The sequence below is a fragment of the Silene latifolia genome, chromosome 1 (genome assembly GCF_048544455.1).
Source record: "Silene latifolia isolate original U9 population chromosome 1, ASM4854445v1, whole genome shotgun sequence".
In the NCBI taxonomy this organism is placed as follows: Eukaryota; Viridiplantae; Streptophyta; class Magnoliopsida; order Caryophyllales; family Caryophyllaceae; genus Silene; species Silene latifolia.
Genome location: NC_133526.1, coordinates 179,413,882 through 179,435,302, shown reverse-complemented (window position 1 = coordinate 179,435,302; position 21,421 = coordinate 179,413,882). Strand labels below are relative to the sequence as shown.

The following is a 21,421-nucleotide window of genomic DNA, read 5'->3' as shown; positions in this document are numbered from 1 at the left end:
TGTTTTGTTTTTTGTAAGAGTTATTCTCGAATATAAGTGTGTAAATTGGTCAAAAACTTAGAGGAAACATGCTATGACAACATGTTTTGTTAGCATTCGTGATTTTATTGTTAATCTTCCTAGCAATTAGTCTAGCATTGGGTGCTTGGAGCAATTCTTGTACTCTTATAGATACAATTCTCCATTGTATCTAACTCGTTTTAACCTTATTACCAGGGCCGTCTCAAGAAAAGTGGAGGCCGGTTCAAAAAAAAGATAAGGTCTATAAAATATTAAAGTAAGCTACAAATAATAGTTGTTGTCTATAAGGATGTTAGAATCATAAGTATCAAAAATTACAACATTTTCATTCACCATAGTCCACAACACCATCATTATCATTAATATTTTAAGTATTAGAAGTAGCCCATCTCATGAAAAATTTATCCAGTGCACCTCTTTGAGGCTGAACTAACTGCTCTATTCGCCGCTTTTTCTTCCGTTTTTCGGATTCAGTATCAAATTTTCTTATTGTAGGTAACATGATATTAAAAATAAAAATACTTCGTGATAAAACGAAACAACCTTATTGTTGCCGGATTTCAGAACTATCGTCGGCATCACGACTGACCGATCTCCGACCCCTTGTCCTCTCTCTAATAGATGCAAATGGATTATCATTAAAATTATAATTAAATACATTAAAATTGAGAAAACATATTACCTATTTCGATTCCTTTAAAACCCAAGTGTAAATAAAAGATTTTTGCCGACGATTGAAACCGACAAAGGGACAAAATTTTGATTCTAATTTCTTTAATTGTAAACTTGAAGTCTTGAATGATTTGTGAGGAATTGATTTGGGACAATCATATTTAAGGATTGAAAAAAAAAACGTTGGATGGATTAAAAATTAAAGAGTAAATTTAATTTTTTTTGGGAAAGAAATTAATTTTATTTGGGGAAGGAGATGATTAAGGGAGGAATAAGAGGATTGGAATGTGGAGGAGTACTGACTACTGCCGGAGTCGTGCTCTTTGACTTTTTTTTTTTCTCAATTAATATATGGTGGATAATGTCAAGTATGGGCCCTAAAAAATTTGAGGCCCAGTGCAAATGCACATATAGCACCCCTAATTAGACGGGCCTGGCAGGGCAGGGCCGTCTCAAGAAAAGTGGAGGCCCGGTTCAAAAAAAAGATAAGGTCTACAAAATATTAAAGTAAGCTACAAATAATCGTTGTTGTCTATAAGGATGTCAGAATCATAAGTATCAAAAATTACAACACTTTCATTCACCATAGTCCACAACACCATCATTATCATTAATATTTTAAGTATTAGAAGTAGCCCATCTCATGAAAAATTTATCCAGTGCACCTCTTTGAGGCTGAACTAACGGCTCTATTCGCCGCTTTTTCTTCCGTTTTTCGGATTCGGTATCAAATTTGCTTATTGTAGGTAACATGATATTAAAAATAAAAATACTTCGTGATAAAACGAAACAACCTTATTGTTGCCGGATTTCAGAACTATCGTCGGCATCATGACTGACCGATCTCCGACACCTTGTCCTCTCTCCAATAGATGCAAATGGATTATCATTAAAATTATAATTAAATTCATTAAAATTGAGAAAACATATTACCTATTTCGATTCCTTTAAAACCCAAGTGTAAATATAAGAATTTTGCCGACGATTGAAACCGACAAAGGGACAAAATTTTGATTCTAATCTCTTTAATTGTAAACTTGAAGTCTTGAATGATTTGTGAGGAATTGATTTGGGACAATCATATTTAAGGATTGAAAAAAAAACGTTAGATGGATTAAAAATTAAAGAGTAAATTTAATTTTTTTTGGGAAAGAAATTAATTTTATTTGGGGAAGGAGATGATTAAGGGAGGAATAAGAGGATTGGAATGTGGAGGAGTACTGACTACTGCTGGAGTCGTGCTCTTTGACTTTTTTTTTTTCTTTCCTCAATTAATATATGGTGGATAATGTCAAGTATGGACCCTAAAAAATTTGAGGCCCAGTGCAAATGCACATATAGCACCCCTAATTAGACGGGCATGCCAGGGCCGTCTCAAGAAAAGTGGAGGCCCGGTTCAAAAAAAAGATAAGGTCTATAAAATATTAAAGTAAGCTACAAATAATCGTTGTTGTCTATAAGGATGTTAGAATCATAAGTATCAAAAATTACAACACTTTCATTCACCATAGTCCACAACACCATCATTATCATTAATATTTTAAGTATTAGAAGTAGCCCATCTCATGAAAAATTTATCCAGTGCACCTCTTTGAGGCTGAACTAACTGCTCTATTCGCCGCTTTTTCTTCCGTTTTTCGGATTCGGTATCAAATTTTCTTATTGTAGGTAACATGATATTAAAAATAAAAATACTTCGTGATAAAACGAAACAACCTTATTGTTGCCGGATTTCAGAACTATCGTCGGCATCACGACTGACCGATCTCCGACCCCTTGTCCTCTCTCCAATAGATGCAAATGGATTATCATTAAAATTATAATTAAATTCATTAAAATTGAGAAAACATATTACCTATTTCGATTCCTTTAAAACCCAAGTGTAAATATAAGATTTTTGCCGACGATCTAAACCGACAAAGGGACAAAATTTTGATTCTAATCTCTTTAATTGTAAACTTGAAGTCTTGAATGATTTGTGAGGAATTGATTTGGGACAATCATATTTAAGGATTGAAAAAAAAAAACGTTAGATGGATTAAAAATTAAAGAGTAAATTTAATTTTTTTTGGGAAAGAAATTAATTTTATTTGGGGAAGAAGATGATTAAGGGAGGAATAAGAGGATTGGAATGTGGAGGAGTACTGACTACTGTTGGAGTCGTGCTCTTTGACTTTATCGACCGAATTCTTGATTAGCTCTCCTAACTTTATAGGAGTATTAGTCAGGATCCAATATTGACCAAGAAACTAAAAAAACAAGCATTTTGTAATACACAAATTCTTGTTTGTGACGGCACATATCCGTCACTTTTGAGTGACGGATACCATTTTACCTCACAAAGTACCCACTTTTTCTCTCTCTGCAACACTATTCATGTAGTCCCCTTTCTCCACTAACCCATTTTGTTACCATTTTAACTCACAAAATATCCGCCACAAATGGTAACCCGTCACAAGAGAGACCAATTGTAATACACAAATAAACCAATTGGAGTCGTGGTTGCCAACTTTGAGAGGTATAAATTGCGTATTGTTTTGGGCATTGAGATTTGAGACGTACCTCTTTATGACCACAAAAGTTAACAAACAATGGGCCTACAAAACCATACTGAGATTTCCTATCAGGAGCAGAATATGTCATATGACGTGTTTTATAGGACGGTCTTATAGTAACACTAGTTCAACGACAATTAGGCAAAATGTAAAATGTATATTTAGCTTGATATTATGATAATAACCGGTGTGTCTAAAAATGTCGATCATCACCGCAAACAGTTTATGGACTATACAACTGGATGTACAATATCATTGTACATCTAAGGTTATTTTAGTCTTCCTCAACTACTTTTATATGTTAAACCCTAAAACCAAGACTACGTAATTCAATTCAACTCATCTTCTCTCTCTAACTGCTTCTATATTTTGATCTCCATCTTCCTCCATTATGTAGTTAACTAATCTTCTCCTTTTAAATTATTTTAACAACTATTATATCTCTCATTCTTCAATCAGAATCAATATGAATTTAATTGATTTTTACCATCACGGTGAGAGAAGCTTCAACGACAGATGAAACATCAAAAGGTATCATCATCAATGGAAAAAAAAACTTTGAAGGAGCATGAAATAATCAATAGAGTTTTTATCGGGATTTAGATTAGGGTTTTTTGAGAACTGCTATCACAAGTAATCCACTTTTTGAGAACTGCTACCAAGGTAATAAAAGTTTAAAAACTGCTACCATAATCCTTGGTTCGTTAAAAAATTAGTACCAATTGACACCGAAGCCCAATTTTTTACTTGAAAAGACAAAATTACCCCTCCCTTTACCTCTCCCCTTTGTTACCCAATAATAAAACACAATTTCTAGCCTAACTAATACTTTATCATACTTCTTCATCTAAAACAAATCTAACCTCCCATTCTTCTTGATTATTTGAAAATTTTCTTCTCATTCCCAAGTTTACCTTATAATTATTCATCCACCAAAGTACCCCTTCTTTTACCTATCCCCCATTTGTTGCATTCTCTTCTCATTCTCAGTTTTGTTTTCCTTCTTTACCCTTTATTCTTAATTCTTAATTTACCTTTAATTTAGATATTAGTAGTACAGATTTCAGAATGTTAATTGATTTCCGAGTTAATTGTTTACATATTGCTTGATTGAATTGTTCATTAGATTTCATAAACCCTGATTTTTGAATTTTTAATTTCCTTAAAAGTTGTTCCATTACTGCAAAATTCAACAACCATGTAATTGGACTCAAAATAAGAAGCCTTTGGCATTACTGCAAGAATCACATAAAAAAAACCCAGATTTTATACAAATATAAAACATCAAATATAAACCCTAATTTGAAAACAAAGGAGAGATTGAAGATGGGTTAATGGATTAGAAGGATAGAGAATGAATGAATTAAAGGGTAATGTTACCCGATAATATAGATTCAAAAAGAAAGAATGAATGAATCGATTCCATTGAAGAAATAAGAAATAGGGAAAAACAAAGTAGAGATTGAAGAAGGATTAATTGAGTGTAATGTTACAAGGAAGGGGGAAGGGGGAAGGGTAAAATAGGAATAGAAATTATGACTTAATCTAAGGATTTGAAATGAATGGCTGAGATTCATTTTCATTGAGTTTCGGTGTTAGTTGGTACTGATTTTCTACCGAACCAAGGATTATGGTAGCAGTTTTTAAACTTTTTTTACCTTGGTAGTAGTTCTCAAAAAGTGGATTACTTGTGGTAGCAGTTATCAAAAAACCCTTTAGATTATATAAATAATGGAATCTCATCTTACAAATCTGTTTGAATTAGGCCGTGTTTTTTTTAAACTATATTTCCTATAAATTTAAGCTCGAATTCTTTTCATAATAACTCATATTCTTTTCTTAATAACTCGTATTCTTTTCATACATTACAATTAAGTTCAAGCTCGTGTTCTTTTTATAATAGCTCACATTCTTCTCATAATAGCTCGTATTCTTATTAGCTCATTTTTTTTTAAAAAATAGCTCGTATTCTTCATGTGCGTACAATTTATGAGTTCGTAGACATTTAGTTATGAAATACGATAACATCTGAAACATTATTTGGTCGTGTTTTTTTGAAAGCACATTACATAAAATTTAACTCGAATTCTTTTTATAATAACTCATACTCTTTTCTTAATAACTCGTATCTTTTCCATACATTACAATTTAGTTCAAGCTCGTGTTCTTTTCAAAGTAGCTCGTATTCTTCTCATAATAGCTCGTATTCTTTTTAACTTGAATTTTTAAACTCATGTTTTTTTTTTGTATATAATAATAACTCGTATTATTCATGTGCGTACTATTTACGAGTTTATAGACATTGAAATATTATATAAGATCAAATTTGGGGGAAAGGGGAACTTTTGCTAAATAGAGTACTACAGTACGTTAAGTTTTACGATGTTGAAGTAAAATTTTTATTTTTTTTTAATGGGCTATAGATTGTTAATCATATATTATATGGGTCTGATGTACAATACTTCTGTACAACAGGATGTATAATCCTATTTGTGCACCGCAAAGACGTAGGTTATCTAAATATAGTGATAAGTAAATGTGAAGTAAATATATTCGGGTTCGTCTCGTTTTGGACCTAACTATAATAAGTAAATGTGAAGTAAATCACATGTTTTTTATTTCTAGCTGTCCAAAATAATAAAAGGAGACATTATTGCACCAATCATCAGAATACGGATGATTCACTCAATCATTCATTTTACATTATTTTATTTTTATACATACAATTTGTTTAACTTATAAATAAAGAAGCTTATAGAACCTCCAACACTCCACTCTGAGAAGCAATCCATGGAGTCAGCAGAAAAGAGTAGAACTCCAGATACTTTTAACATTGAAAATGGCGCCATAAAAGACGAACATTTCACTGAAGTTCCGACTTCAGCTCACTCACTTGGCCATGGTACGATTTCATCTTACAAACACTTACATGACACGGTTTTATGCATACAGTCAAATCACTTAATGTCGTATTCCTCAGTTAGTACTTGTTTTAATCATTTTGTTTTATGCATATAAGTGTCTTACATACTCCATATACTTTATTCATCGACATTATCCTTTTGTGTTATGTATTCTGTCCTACATCACTTTGAAAGTGAGTGTAGGTATGAAGTGCTAGAAAAGACTCATCTATGAGTGATCAAATCACATAAAATTTGGAATGATGCAGATTCATGGCAGCAGGTCGGTTTAATGTTGGCAACAGGCTTCAACTGTGGGTGGATATTAAGCTTTTCAAACTTAATGTTGGTACCCCTTGGTTGGGCTTGGGGTATCCCCTGCTTGTTTCTGATAGGGCTCTTCACTTGGTATGCAAACTGGCTATTGGCAGGGTTTCATTTCATCGACGGCCAGAGGTTCATCAGATATAAAGACATGATCGGACATCTTTTTGGTAAGCGTCTCTTTTAGATCATCATTATGTACAGATAGACTTGACAAAAGGTTCAAGTTATTTAGGTCATTTCAGTTGGGTCAGTTTTATTACGGTCTATCTATAGAGCTATAACAAGGGAATATCTCATAAAATGAATGGAATTAAACGACTCACCTGACTGCACCTTTTGTCATTATAGGCAAGAAAATGTACTATGTAACATGGATTTCACAATCGGCCATCCTTATCCTCGGAAATATGGGTTTCATCCTTCTCGGAGGCAGAGGACTCAAGGTATCTCTTAATATTAACCTGAATGGAGAAGATCAACAAATGAGCATGCTTTTATTCTTCAGATTCTAGCAACATTATTAAGAAGCTCATGAGTCATAATACAAAGTAAACAATACCAAACATAATGAACATTCTAATCCCAACATTAAATTTTTTTTGTGGCGCTTTTGCAACAGGAGATAAACTTAATGGTGAGTGACTCTGCCATGAGGCTCCAGTATTTCATCATCATCACCGGAGTTGCATACTTCATATTTTCTTTTGTCGTTCCAAATATGTCGGCTATTAGAGTGTGGTTAGGAGCCTCGACTATTCTCACCTTTGGCTATATTGGTGCTCTTCTTGTGATAGTGGTGAATGATGGTAGGTACCTTCTGATAATCTTTCTTGTCCATGAGATACAAATATCACCCTGCAATAACATACTGTATAAATTATCCTCCTCCCTTTCAAATATCACCCTGCAATAACATGTGAGAGTGCTGAATGATAGACCTGCCACAAATTAGCAACACACTAATTGTTGATCTATCCTTTACTGTAGGCAAATCCAACAGCCACAGGGACTATGAAGTTAAGGGAAGCATAATGGACAAGGTACTCAATGCCTTTGGTGCGATAGCAGTCATCATCGTATGCAACACCTCGGGCATTCTACCAGAGATACAGGTTAAAACTTCTTGTGATCATTGGGAACGGTACCAATAAGCAAAAATTGTCATGTTGGAAAAAATCAGAGTTATATGAAATACAGCTCATAAGACCATACATTTTTTTTGTATCCGCAGTCTACTCTCCGCGAGCCAGTGGTAAAGAACATGAGAAGAGCCCTTGCTGTACAATTTACAGCAGGCCTGGTGGTATATTATGGTGTTAGCATCCTTGGCTACTGGGCTTATGGCTCAGAGGTGTCAGATTACCTCCCAAAAGCGCTAAGCGGGCCAAAATGGGCGAAGGTCCTAATCAACCTGGCAGCCTTTCTGCAGAATGTCATCTCCCAACATGTATGACTAATTTCTCAACTTTAATCTGCTCACTCTAAAAAACGTATTTTAGTGCCTAACTCAGTACTCAATACTCACTGTACATCTTGCAAGTCGCATCCTCAATTCATCATTCCATAACAGATAAAAACCATTAAATAGTTTGGTTCACGCTCAAGTAAATAGCTTACAATTTTTCGAACATAAAACATTAAACAACAACATTACCTCAATGGCTCCCGCAAATTGCGGGGTAAGGGGGGTCGGATGTACGCAGCCTTACCCTTGTGTTAGCAACACAAAGAGTCTGTTTCCGAATGACCCAAAATGAAAATTGCGTCGAGAACTGCATTGAAGGACCGCTACTTCACAAAAGAAAGAAGCGCAGCCACTTTAGTGAGCCATTTTGATTTATTCCATTATAATCCATAACCAAAGAGTAAGGAATCTTTGGCTCCATTGGAAATATGAAAACATTACTTGAAAATATTCAGTAAGGTACCATATGCAACACAAAGCATACATCTGAGTCAAGTCATTCCATTTGTTCATGTATTCAGTCTACTGTGTAGGAATTATTATTCAAAATGAAAAATATATGCTCTCTGTCTTTCTGCCTAAAGTCTATGTGTATGATCTCAGATCTTTGTCCAACCAGTTCACGAGGCGCTAGACACCAAGTTCCTGAAACTTGATGAAGGTATATACACCAAGGAAAATATTAAACGGAGGTTCTTTTTACGAGTGTTCTTTTTTACCGGATGTACAGTAGTGACAGCAGCCATTCCTTTTATGGGAGATTTTATCACCCTCTTGGGATCATTCACACTCATTATGTTGACTTTCATTTTTCCAAGCATGATCTTCATCAAGGTAACGCTTCAATCTTCATTATGCTTGGTTAATTGCATACACCTACAAGCATGAAATTCAGTGCTGAGTGTGAATGTATATGCAACAATGCAGGTTAAAGGAAAGACGGCTCGAGTAGAGCAAAAAGCATGGCATTCGACTATTATTTTTGTTTCTTGCCTCCTTGCAGTGGTAACTTCAGTGTCTGCAGTCAGATTAATAGTTCTTAATATAAAAAACTATCAATTATTTGCAAATCAGTGAGACATATAGTTCGTAAGTGTGTATAGGAGAACTTATGCTTTATACAACGAAGTAGTATTCTTAGTAGCTTTTGAAGCCTCCTCTTACGAAAGAATCCTTCACACTGGATTCCAGGATCTCTCAATGTAAACTGTCATGTGCAGGACCATCTGAATAACAAAACCCTTGGTCCTTTGCATGAGTTATAACTTATTTCGAGACTCGAAAGCCATGACAGTATATTTCTTGTATGTTAAAGAATATCAGTCCAATTTTCATTCCCCGCCCCCCGACACCAAAAGGTTAGAGGGTGAACGAGAATTAAGAGGCGAGAGCTTCCTACTAACCAGAAAGAAGATTGACATGAAAAAGTTAAAAAAAATGGAGTAAAATGGTATCAAGTTAGCTTCCTACTAACCAGAAAGAAGCTCTCTTAAATAATTTCCAGTTTCCATAGCCTAGATCAGGAATTCAGGACTGTCCAACATCAATATCATATATTATTATGCATGTTGGTATGTTTAGGCAAATCTTCCAATTTGAGCATGGTTACACCAAGGATTATGATATTTATCTTGCAAATTTTGAAACCAAATATACATGGTAGCCTGACAATTTCAATCTGTACACACCATGGCTAAGCCCATATAAACGTCGCATGTGGATGTCCCACATTGAACTGGGAGGAGAAAGTTTATCACTTGACAAATCAGTGAACCATTCTTGCCAATGCCAATTATTTGGTGGTTTAATTAAGTCGAGTTCTTATTTGATTAAAAAGAAAGTAGGTCTAAACTGAACTTATAGGATCTAAATTTTTCTGCACTCATAGTAGGATCTAAACTGAACTTATAGGATCTAAAGTGAACTTAAAAGAAGTGACTTTAAGCCAAAAGAAGAGGACCTAAGAGCAGAATGTCATATTACTTGTTTTATAGGGCGCCTTATGATGAGACTAGTCCAACGACAATTAGGCAAAATGTAAAATGTTTATTTAGATTTTTATATTATGTTGATGACCTGATACTCTATAATAATAACCGACGTGTTTAAAAATGGCTATAATCATTACAAAGTCGAAGGTTAAGTAAATAATTTTGGATTTCTCTTTTTGGACTCGTCCTATAATAAGAGGATCATAATCTGAGAGTTGTGAACATCATAGTTATTGCTTCTGCTTCCAGAGATATCCAAAGAATATAAGGAGGAGAAAGCAGAAGGCATTAATGCACGTACCAATCATCAGAATACGGTTGATTTACTCAATCATGCAGTTTACTTTATTTTACTTGTACGATATAATTTGGTTCACTTATAAAAATGCTTAAAGAGAACCTCTAAATAACACTTCACTCTGAGAAGCAATCCATGGAGTCATCAGGAAAGAGCAAAACTCCAGAGACTTTTCATATTGAAAATGGCGCCATAAAAGACGAACATTTCACAGAAGTTCCGGCTTCAGCTCACTCAGTTGGCCATGGTTTGTTTCCACATGATATCATCTTACAAAACACTTGCATGAGACGGTTTTATACATACAGCCGAACCACCTAATGTTGTGTTCCTTAGTTAGTACCTGGTTTAATGGCTTGGTTTTATGCATTAAAGGGTCTCATGCAAGACTCCCTACATATATCCAATGACGTTATCCTTTTGTGCTGTGTTTCCTGTCCTACGTCATTTCGTGTTTATGTAATGATATTTATTAGTCGCGGATCTATAAGGAGGCACAATAGCGAATATGATCAAGGGAAGTTATGCTTCAGGGCAGTGTATATTTCACTACTTTATATGGGGACCCTTCTCTTCCTATGAAAGATCAATTAATGGCTTTAATCTTTTAATCAAAATGGTGTGATCAAATATTACCACATAAATAACCACAAGTAGCAGGTAGTGTAGGTATAAAGTGCTAGAAAGATCCATCTATGAAGTGATCAAATGACATAAATTTGGAATGATGCAGATTCATGGCAGCAGGTCGGTTTAATGATGGCGACAGGCTTCAACTGTGGGTGGATATTAAGCTTTTCAAACTTAATGTTGGTACCCCTAGGTTGGGCTTGGGGTATCCCCTGCTTGTTTCTGATAGGGCTCTTCACTTGGTATGCAAACTGGCTATTGGCAGGTTTTCATTTCATTGATGGCCAGAGGTTCATCAGATACAAAGACATGATCGGACATGTCTTTGGTAAGCGCCTCTTTCAGATTAATCATTATCTACAGATAGACTTGACAAACGGTTTAAGAATTTTAGGGTAGGTTGTTTAAATTGTGTCAGTTTTGTTAGGTCTATCTATAGAGCAATAACATGGAGATATCTGATCAAAACAATGGAAATTGAACGACTCACCTGACTGAACTGTTTGTCATTACAGGCAAGAAAATGTACTATATAACATGGATTTCACAATCAGCCATCCTTATCCTTGGAAATATGGGTTTCATTCTTCTCGGAGGCAGAGGACTGAAGGTACTCTTAATATTAACCTGAACGGAGAAGATCAACAAATGAGCATGCTTTTATTCATACATCAGATTCAAGTAACATTATTAAGAAGCTCACTATTCTAAAAGAATACCCAAACATGGAGAAGATTCTAATGCCAATATTTAAATTTGTGGCGTTTTTGCAACAGGAGATAAACTTAATGTTCAGTGACTCGGCGATAAGGCTTCAGTATTTCATCATCATCACAGGAGTTGCATACTTCATATTTTCTTTTGTCGTCCCAAATATGTCGGCTATCAGAGTTTGGTTAGGAGCCTTGACTATTCTCACCTTTGGCTATATCGGTGTTCTTCTTGTGATAGTGATTAATGATGGTAGGTACCTTCTGTCGATCTTTCTGGTCCATGAGATACAAATACCCCCCTGTTATAACATGTAAATATAATTCAATACTTAACATGAATCTAAAAGATAAAACAGATAAAACTAGTTAGCAAGAGCTGGGCATTCCAAAATCTTTCCTATGTTGGATGGATTTTAATTTCTCATGTAAGAGGGAATGAATCCCTCCATTTCCTTCCAATCCAACTTACTAACCAAACAATAAGAATTTTGTTCCTCCCTTCCCCCTTCAAATCCCTCCAATGAAACAAGGGGTTAATCCTACAATGAGAATACAAACATGAAGTCATTAATCCCTCTGATCATGCTATTTGAAAGTCGAGAGATGATGCCAGTATGCTACTCTTTCCATTTTATGAGGGGTAAAGCTAACAAACTTCATAAGATGCTGGATCAAAATATCAGACTATTGGTAGATGCAACCATGCAATATGTAAACGAAGTACGGCTGAATAGACCTACCACAACTTAGCAAAGCACTAATTGTTGAAAGCATGTCTGGATCTGGGTCTGGAACTTATTGATCTATTCTTTACTGTAGGCAAATCTAACAGCCAAAGGGACTATGAAGTTAAGGGAAGCATAATGGACAAGGTGCTCAATGCCTTTAGTGCGATATCAGTCATCATCGTATGCAACACCTCAGGCATGCTACCAGAGATACAGGTTAAAACTTCGTATAATCATTGGGAACAGTACACATAAACAAAAAATGTCATGTTGGAAAAACCCAGAGCACAGCTCATAGGACCATACTTTTTTTGTATCTGCAGTCTACTCTCCGCAAGCCAGAGGTAAAGAACATGAGAAGAGTCCTTGCTGTACAATATACAGCAGGCCTAGTGGTTTATTATGGTGTTAGCATCCTTGGCTATTGGGCTTATGGATCAGAGGTGTCAGATTACCTCCCAAAGGCACTAAGCGGGCCAAAGTGGGCTAAGGTTCTAATCAACCTAGCGGTCTTTCTGCAGAATGTCATCTCCCAACATGTATGACTCATTTCCTAATTTTACTACTCATCCTAAAATCTATCGTAGTCTCTATCTATATTATTTCGACACTTCATATGAGCTCGTGTACTCATGTCCAACACTTGATACTTGGACATTGGTATGACACTCCCAACACTTCATTTTCGACCAAAAAGTTGGCAATTTTCATAAAGTAGCGGAGTCCAACTCTGAGTGCGCACCCGTGGCTGATCCTTTGAACCGAGAGTAACATAGGTCCCTATACATCTTACAAGTCGCATCCGCAATATATCATGCCATAACAGATAAAACCATTTAAATAGTTGAAGTTCTATTCACGCTCAAGTAAACAGCTTGAATTTTGAGAACATAAAAAATCACATGGAAATATTCAGTGAGATACCATATGCATCACAAAGCATATATATGTTCAAGTCATTCCATTCATGATGACATTGCACCCTTTTCTGCTTTATGATGAAGAGTTGTTGTTACACCTACCAAAATTTGACCCGCCCTACAAACAAATATCCATCTCTTTTGGATGATGAATTTGTAAATCGTGATCAGTGACCCAAAATGACAAGAGCATGAAAATCTAGAAGTTGGGATGAACATGACTACGACCCGTTTCGATCCAAAAATCAAATAAAATTAAGCAACTTAGGTATTTCAGGATATAAAACTAACATATATAAACAATCAATAATATTTTTTTATATAATGTTCATACAAATTTAATACTCCGTATTAATAAGTCCATATATGATTTAAATATCAATATTATTCTATGTTTTGTGTAATCTATGGTATTGGGACTCTTTTAGATATATATTCGATACAGGAACATGTCTAAGTGTTGGAATCAGGCTATTTTATGAGATATCGTCGCATTTCTGGACTAGACTAAAGTGTCTATGTGTCATAACCATGTTGAAGTCTTGACTGCTCGACATGAGTATTCAACATAATATGAAGAGTAAGACTAATTAGGCAATAATAAATTAATAATACAAACAACTTTTTCATCTAAAATGGTAACGAAAAAGTGTGACGTTCCGATACTAATTCGATTGAATCTGTATTAACTCAACCTAATTGACCGGAATCTGACCATCCGACCCATTTGATTGGTCTAGTTGTTAGCATTACTCGTGATGTTCTAGAGGGAGGGATTAAAATTCAAAGTCATGGTGTTTTGCTAAACAATATTGGGCCAATCTAAGTGGCCTGACTTGACCTAAAATGAATGTGTCCCTTTTTACTCATCTTACACCGTAGGAATATGTCCGTGCACTCAGCCTAGAGTTGTAGGAATCATTATCCGAAATGAAAAATATATGCTTTCCTTTTTTTCTCTGCCTAAAGTACTGTGTGTATGATCTCAGGTCTTTGTCCAACCAGTTCACGAAGCGCTAGACACCAAGTTCCTGAAACTTGATGAAGGTATATACAGCAAAGAAAATATTAAACGGAGGTTCTTTCTACGACTGTTCTTTTTTATCGGATGTACAGTAGTAACAGCAGCCATACCTTTTATGGGAGATTTTATCACCCTCTTGGGATCATTCACACTCATTATGTTGACCTTCATTTTTCCAAGCGTGATCTTCATCAAGGTGAGTCTTCATTATGCTTAACCAATTGCGTACACCTAGAAGCATGATTCAGTGCTGAGTGTGAATGTATATGCAACAATACAGGTCAAAGGAAAGACAGCTCGAGTAGAGCAAAAAGCATGGCATTGGACTATCATTTGTGTTTCTTCCCTCCTTGCAGTGGTAACTTCAGTGTCTGCAGTCAGATTAATCGTTCTTAATATAAAAAACTATCAATTATTTGCAAATCAGTGAAACATATAGTTCGTAAGTGTGTATAGGAGAATTTATGCTTTATACAACGAAGAAGTATTCTTAGTAGCTTTTGAAGCCTCATACGAAAGAATGCTTCACACCATCTCCCGGATCTGTATATGTGTTAGGACTATCTGAATAACAAAACCGTTGGTCCTTTACACGCGTTATAACTTATTTCAAGACTAGAAAGCCATGCCAGTATATTTCTTGTATGTTAAAGAATTTCAGGATATCATTACTGGCTATGAGGTTAGTCCACTTTTCATTCCCCACCATATCCCGGCTCCCTGACACTAAAGGTGAGAGGTAGAATCAGGAATAAGAGGCGAGAGCTTCCTACTAACCAGGAAGAAGATTGATACGAAAGAGGATAAAAAAAAAAGTGTAAAATGGTATCATACCTCAGGCAATTTCAATATGTACACATCATGACTAAGTCCATATAAACGTAGCATGTGGATGTCCCACATTGAATTGGAAGGAGAAAGATTATCACTTTATAAATCAGTGAGCCATTCTTGCTAATGCCAATTGGTTTCAGAATGTAATCTCTGTTCAGTCTGTTGGTTTCAAATTCATAACCGGCATCTCATCAAGAACAATCCGGACACTCACCATATCCCTCCCAAGTCCCAACCTTCACATACGCCCTAAAACCGCATTATAAGACACCACATCTCTCACACACAATTCATCAAACACCTGGCGTGCAACCCAATTCACCACATTTCCCATACATTTCAATTAACGCATTAAAAACCTCAACGAACAAACAAAACCCAGATTTCACAATCCTACAATGAACCTGCACACCATGATTAACATCACAAAGAGCAGAACAACAATTCAACAAAAAAGGGTAAGTATAATTATCCGGCGTAACGCTACGACGGACCATATGAAAGTATATATGCAAAGAATTGATGCATAAAAATGGGGTTTTTGAGAAAACTTTGATTGAACTATTGAAATGAAATGAAATAATGCTGAAGTATGTTCATGAGATAATGAAGATAACAGTGAATTAAATTGATGAGAAGAGAGAGAAGCATACAGAGGAATGAGTGATGAAACTATGGAGAAAGTGTTTTCATGGCGATTGTTAAGGTTTCTTAGTATATGAGCACGGATTTGTTTCAGGTGAAAAGTTGAGTTGCAGTTTGTTTATTTTTTTTTATTATTTTTTTTTTTTTGGAGAGGGAGTCTCAAAAGAAGTGCATAGTGCATCATATATCATATTTCCGCCAAAAATTCATTACTCTTTGGTTCTAAATTATGATGGAGTAAAGAAAAATGGCTCACTAAAGTGGGTGTGCTTCTTTCTTTTGTGAAGTAGCACTCCTTCGATGCAGTTCTCGATGCAATTTTCATCTTAGGTCATTCGGAAACAACCTCCTTGTATTTCTAACACAAGGTAAAGGCTCACAGACATCCGACCCCCCCCCCTTTTACCCATGCAATTTGCGAACCATTGGCGACCGGTAATGTTGTTGTTGTTGTTGTATCCTAATCCCTTATGGTCTCTTGATACGTACCTGATTCTAAGCATTAAGCAGCCTCTAAAGCTTTGTTATCTCTAATTCTAGCAAAATTTATTAAGGGGTGTTTGGTTTGCTAATTTGGAATGAAATGGAATGGATTGACTCTATTCAAATGTTTGGTTGGGTGATTTTGGAATGGAGTTAGATGTCCAATGGATTCTAATTCCACCATAACCCTTTGGAATCCCGTACCCACCATCCCCCCTTGGATTCAAACTTCATTCCCCCCTTCTATAACTTGTAGTGAACCAAACAAGATTAGGTAAGTATGGATTTAGAACCACATACCACCATACTATCAAACTCCGTTCCATTCCATTCCGACTTGTTAAACCAAACGACCCCTAAGTACTAATCATCATAAGTGTAAGAGAATCGGGGCGCTTTGATAACCCTTATGATTAATATAAAGACATGTGTGAAATTAATAAATAGTTTACATTTGTTGTATTTTGTGAGGGGGGAGAAAGCAAATGTAAACTATTGGCTGAGACAGAGGGAGTATATATTTTGTTTGAATCATATACCTACCCTTTAAATATGGACAATTTACTTACACATGTTATGCTTTTAAATTAGTCATTTCAAATTTTTTTGTTCAATTAATAAGACCATCTTACATAATAATAATAATAATTAATCTTCTAATTACTAATACACAGAGTTCATTTTTATGTTATTTCTTTCACAAAGCACATGTAATGTATACTCCTATGATCATCTTATTGGTATCATTCCACCGTAAAGGCGTAAAAGATAAAATCATCTATGTTTTTGGCCACTATAAGCAAACATAAAATTTAGTGAAAACAAAATTATAGTTTGTTAAATTTTAATTTTAACCGTCAATAATAGAAACTCTTAAGAGCTCTCTTTCACAATAGTTTAAGTGACTCAAAAGATTTTGTGTTGATTCTCAAGTTTCAAGGATGACTTCTATTTATGATCATAAGATCACCCTACCTTATGCTAATCTATCAATGTGGGACAATTCTACTATTTATACGTAGTATATTCACAACACCTCCATTATTTTTCAATGTGGGACAAATAACATACTAAGAAATACACCATCTTTTTCACATCTAGCTCGACATTCAACCCGAATCCCGAAATACAAACAATTGTTACTCATTATATCTAATAGTAGTTATATTTAATAATATGAGCAAAGACTATATGTTAATATTCGTACGTTCAACATCCAATCCGATTAATAAAGAGCAAATACTAACAAACTAATCTTATCTAGAGTCTAAAGTTTTTCGCACGTATATAGGCAATATTTGTGCAATTTTATCTTATTGCTAACAAACTAATCTTATCTAAAGTCCAAAGGTTTTCTTACGTATAAAATTGACATTTTTTTCTTATAAATATTAAGTAGTTTTTAAGGGTTGGACTCTCTAGATGAAAACTTGAAAAATTAAGACGAAAAATTAATATTATGTAACGTTACTTTTAAAGTCTCTTATATAATAAGTATACTAATGATGTATGTTCGTTATTTAAAAATTCAGCTTAAAAATTAAAAAATAAATAACTTATTGCTAAACTACTAAATTTGAGTAGAAAAGGAGATGATATAAATATATATAATTATATAATTGTGAAACCACCAAAATCAAAAGTATAATACAAATAAATTTCACTATTGTGGAGGTAATAATACAAACTCTTATAAGAGTTATCTAAGACAATATTTAAGAAACTCAAAATATTTTGGGTTGATATTTAAGCTCCAAAGATGACTCATATTTATAATCATAGGATCACCCCACATTATGTTAATCTTTCGATGTGGGACAACTCTACTATTTATAATAATAGGATCAGCACACCTTATGTTTTTTTTTTTTTGCAGCAATATTATTTAGCACACATTATGTTAATCTTTCGATGTGGGACAATTCTACTACTTATAATAAGATGACCCCACATTTTCTATTATTTATACGTAGTATGTTCCCCACATCTACATTATTTTTCAATGTGTGGCATATAACATACTAAGAAGTACATCATCTTTTTCGCACCTAGTTCGACATCCAACTCGATTTAATAACGATTTGTTCTTTGGAGTCAGGCCTCCTACTCCCCGTTAATTGATGTACGAACTCTGTTTGTAAGTCTTTTAATTTAAGTACCTATTTAAACAAAAAAAAAGATTGAAGACGGATAATTCCGTCTCAAATAAAAATTCGTGATAATAAAATACAAATAAATTTGGTATTAAGACTATATAAGCCGTTATGTCCTATGGGTCTTTTAGGAAAATGTTTTTGTAGTATTTTATTATGAATGTGTTGGCAGTTCCTAAAGCTAAGATGGTAGCTGAACCATGAGCTCTTTGCTATACTTGGATTTCTTCAACTGTTATCCTCTTAATTGTTTGACTAATATTCAGTGAGTTGGTCCTATTATAATGAAATCATACCTAACTCATTTTTATATTCTCATTCTCATTAAATTGAATAATTAAAACATTATAAACATTATAACCCATTTTAATATAGGAAATATTATTATTATTATATGGATGTCCATATCTTATAGGATTATGTGTATATATACCCCTCATAATGGAATAAGAATACAGTTTTGTCTCTCCCTTATTTCTCTCTGACTTCTCTTTACCCCTTATTTCACAACACGTTATCAGCACGACACCCTAACCAACCGAGCATGAAATTAAGATGGTCGAGCCATACACAAAGATAAACAACTTGTATTATCACATATCATCAAGGTAAGTTAAGGTAAGTTTTCTTTGCACAATTTCTTCCATATATGTAAAAAGTAGTACTTGCTGTATTTTGTTTGATAAGAGATATATGAGTTTTGAAAAAAAAAAGGACATATGATATAATTTTGAATCTAAAGTTCTAAAAAGATTTATTATAAAGATGAGTAATATGTCCAACTTTGGCCTGAAGTTCAAAGTTTTAAAGGTGTGTAATAATTTAACATTGTCTCATCAATACAATATATTCATAATATATTCATATTGTATAAGACAAGGGTAAGTGGCTAGAAGTCCACGTGTAAATGCTAGTGGCCAGAAGTCCACGTCTTTGAGAATATGAACAGTTGTTTATTTTAAAGCGGTTTTTTTAAAGGCAAATTTATTTGCGAATTGATTCTTGTTCACTTGAAGTTGAACAGTATAATTAATGAGATATGAAACTTGATCCATTCCTTAAAGTGAATGTGACATCTCATAAAGACTCTGTCTGTAGCAGATATCGATAATATGGCGTTATGACAAGCCTAATATTGCGGCCTTAATTGAGCCTAATAATGTGGCATTTGATGAGCCAAATAAAGAAGCCTTAATTGAGCTTAATAGTGTTGCCTTATTGAGCCATATTCGTGTTGGAATAAGTGTCCTCCGACAATAATGCGATCACAACTGTCGATCATGATGATCACATGTTTAAATCTCATTTTCAGAATACATGTGGGATGTAATATTTTACAGTCAACTGGTCCACACATATCGGTAATGATAGGCTGTCTAGAGTTTGACATTACTGTCGTGCGACGGTGGTGATCAGTTGATCCCCTTAGGTCATACCTATAAGGAAATACTCTTAATTGATTATTTAATTAATCGTATGCCGATACGAGTTAATTAAATTGCTTAAAATTGACGGATGATTTTGTGTGTAAAATTAACGTGTCTTATTGTAATTCGATTAAATTAGATACGGTCTAAGTAATTGAATTGTTTTATTACTTAGATAAAATTATTGTTTACGAAACAATTTGGAATTGAAATTGAATGAATAATTTATTATAAATACAAGACGTTGTAATTTATAATTTGATAAACCGTTTTGGTACAAGTAATTACGAATTACTAGTCGATTTTGTAAATGACATATTTTATGAGTATGTTGATTTTTAATATGTTAAAAATACATTATGGTGTAACATGTCATGTAACATGTGACACATGACAAAATTGACAAATGACAAAATAAAATGGACCTCCCATTTTATATATGTACCGAAATTGGAGGGAATAAGGTTAATATTGTGTTTTGATTATGTTAAGTGGAAAACATGATGATTAACCTAAATGACTAGCCTTGCATGCCTATGTTTTCTTGGGTAGAAAAACTAGCCCATGCATTGGGCACTCTCCCTCCTCCAACCGGTTTTGCAAGAAGAATTATAGAGTTTTTCCTCTACAATTTTTTCATACACAACTTCAACTAATTTTTCTAGTGTAAGAAAAAATATGATTCTCTCTACTATTTGTGAGAATCTTAGAGAAATAAAACCACAAAAATCACTCCCTCTTGGACCGATTTAATCAAGAGCAATTACAAATATTTTTGTGTCAATTTTATAGTAAGACTTATATTATTTCTAGTACAAAATAATATTAGTTATTATGAGATTTCCTTGGGTATTCACATTTGGGAGGGATTCTATTTTGGATCCTTTGTTCATCCACTTTAAGGAAAACTCAAGAACAAGTAAGAAGGAGATCTTACTTGTGCCCTTTAATCCGAAATTCCATAGTAAGAAAGACGATTTCTTCACTATTTTTATTTATGTTTGCATGCATAAGATTTGTAATTATTTTATGACTAAATAATTTCTCACATATATAAATATGTTAAATAATGAGATTAATAATTCCAACAAGTGGTATCAGAGCCTTAGGTTGTTTGCATGCAAATCGGTTATTGTTTTTCCGAGTTATACGATTAACAAACAAAACTTACAAATTTGTGTTTATTATGAAATATCACGAAATTTATTTGCATGTTAAAGTTTCTGGTCCTAAAATGTATTTAGGATATTTTGGTTTATTTATGGATTTGATTGTTCATTTTATATAATAATGGCATTAAAATGTGATTTTTATGATAAAAATGTCATTTTTGGACTAAAAATAGCTAAACTTCGATTTTTCAAGTGGTTTTTGGATATCTTTTCACATATATTATCTACTGATGGCCTGTAAATGTTCATAATAAAATGAGTTGTTATGCTCGAAATATGGATTTTTCAAGTTAAAATCGTATTTAAATGGGAAAATAGGTTAATATGAGTTATATTTCGAATCTGGTCATAGAAATTTAGTATGTTGTCATATGCAATTTTACAAGATGTGTGTAAAATATTTGGCTATAATGAAGTCTTTATGCATGATTTATGAATTTTTGATGAAAAATCACATAAA

The 21,421-nt window shown here is 34.0% G+C and overlaps 2 protein-coding genes and 1 long non-coding RNA gene across 6 annotated transcripts; 2 read left to right on the top strand and 1 right to left on the bottom strand.

Moving 5' to 3' along the window:
• Positions 1–5,892: 5,892 nt before the first annotated feature.
• LOC141612707 (proline transporter 2-like) lies at positions 5,893–9,262 on the top strand. The gene is made up of 8 exons (XM_074431494.1): positions 5,893–6,150; positions 6,421–6,645; positions 6,827–6,921; positions 7,098–7,284; positions 7,466–7,590; positions 7,710–7,925; positions 8,547–8,777; positions 8,871–9,262. The coding sequence occupies exons 1-8, from the start codon at positions 6,039–6,041 to the stop codon at positions 9,018–9,020; spliced, it is 1,341 nt and encodes a 446-aa protein (XP_074287595.1). The 5' UTR covers positions 5,893–6,038; the 3' UTR covers positions 9,021–9,262.
• On the bottom strand, positions 8,284–15,859 carry LOC141612719 (uncharacterized). Of its 4 annotated transcripts, none has more exons than XR_012529175.1 (6): positions 15,735–15,859; positions 15,082–15,485; positions 14,358–14,618; positions 11,582–11,874; positions 11,353–11,489; positions 8,284–8,819 (listed from the first exon to the last, which is right to left on the bottom strand). It is a non-coding gene; the product is annotated as an uncharacterized LOC141612719 (long non-coding RNA). The 4 variants fall into 4 exon arrangements; XR_012529168.1 differs by lacking the exon at positions 8,284–8,819 and adding an exon at positions 9,330–9,476; XR_012529178.1 differs by lacking the exon at positions 8,284–8,819 and adding an exon at positions 11,148–11,230.
• On the top strand, positions 10,291–14,834 carry LOC141612693 (proline transporter 2-like). Its single transcript, XM_074431488.1, has 8 exons — positions 10,291–10,479; positions 10,966–11,190; positions 11,378–11,472; positions 11,639–11,825; positions 12,395–12,519; positions 12,627–12,842; positions 14,213–14,443; positions 14,528–14,834. The coding sequence occupies exons 1-8, from the start codon at positions 10,368–10,370 to the stop codon at positions 14,675–14,677; spliced, it is 1,341 nt and encodes a 446-aa protein (XP_074287589.1). The 5' UTR covers positions 10,291–10,367; the 3' UTR covers positions 14,678–14,834.
• Positions 15,860–21,421: the final 5,562 nt, after the last annotated feature.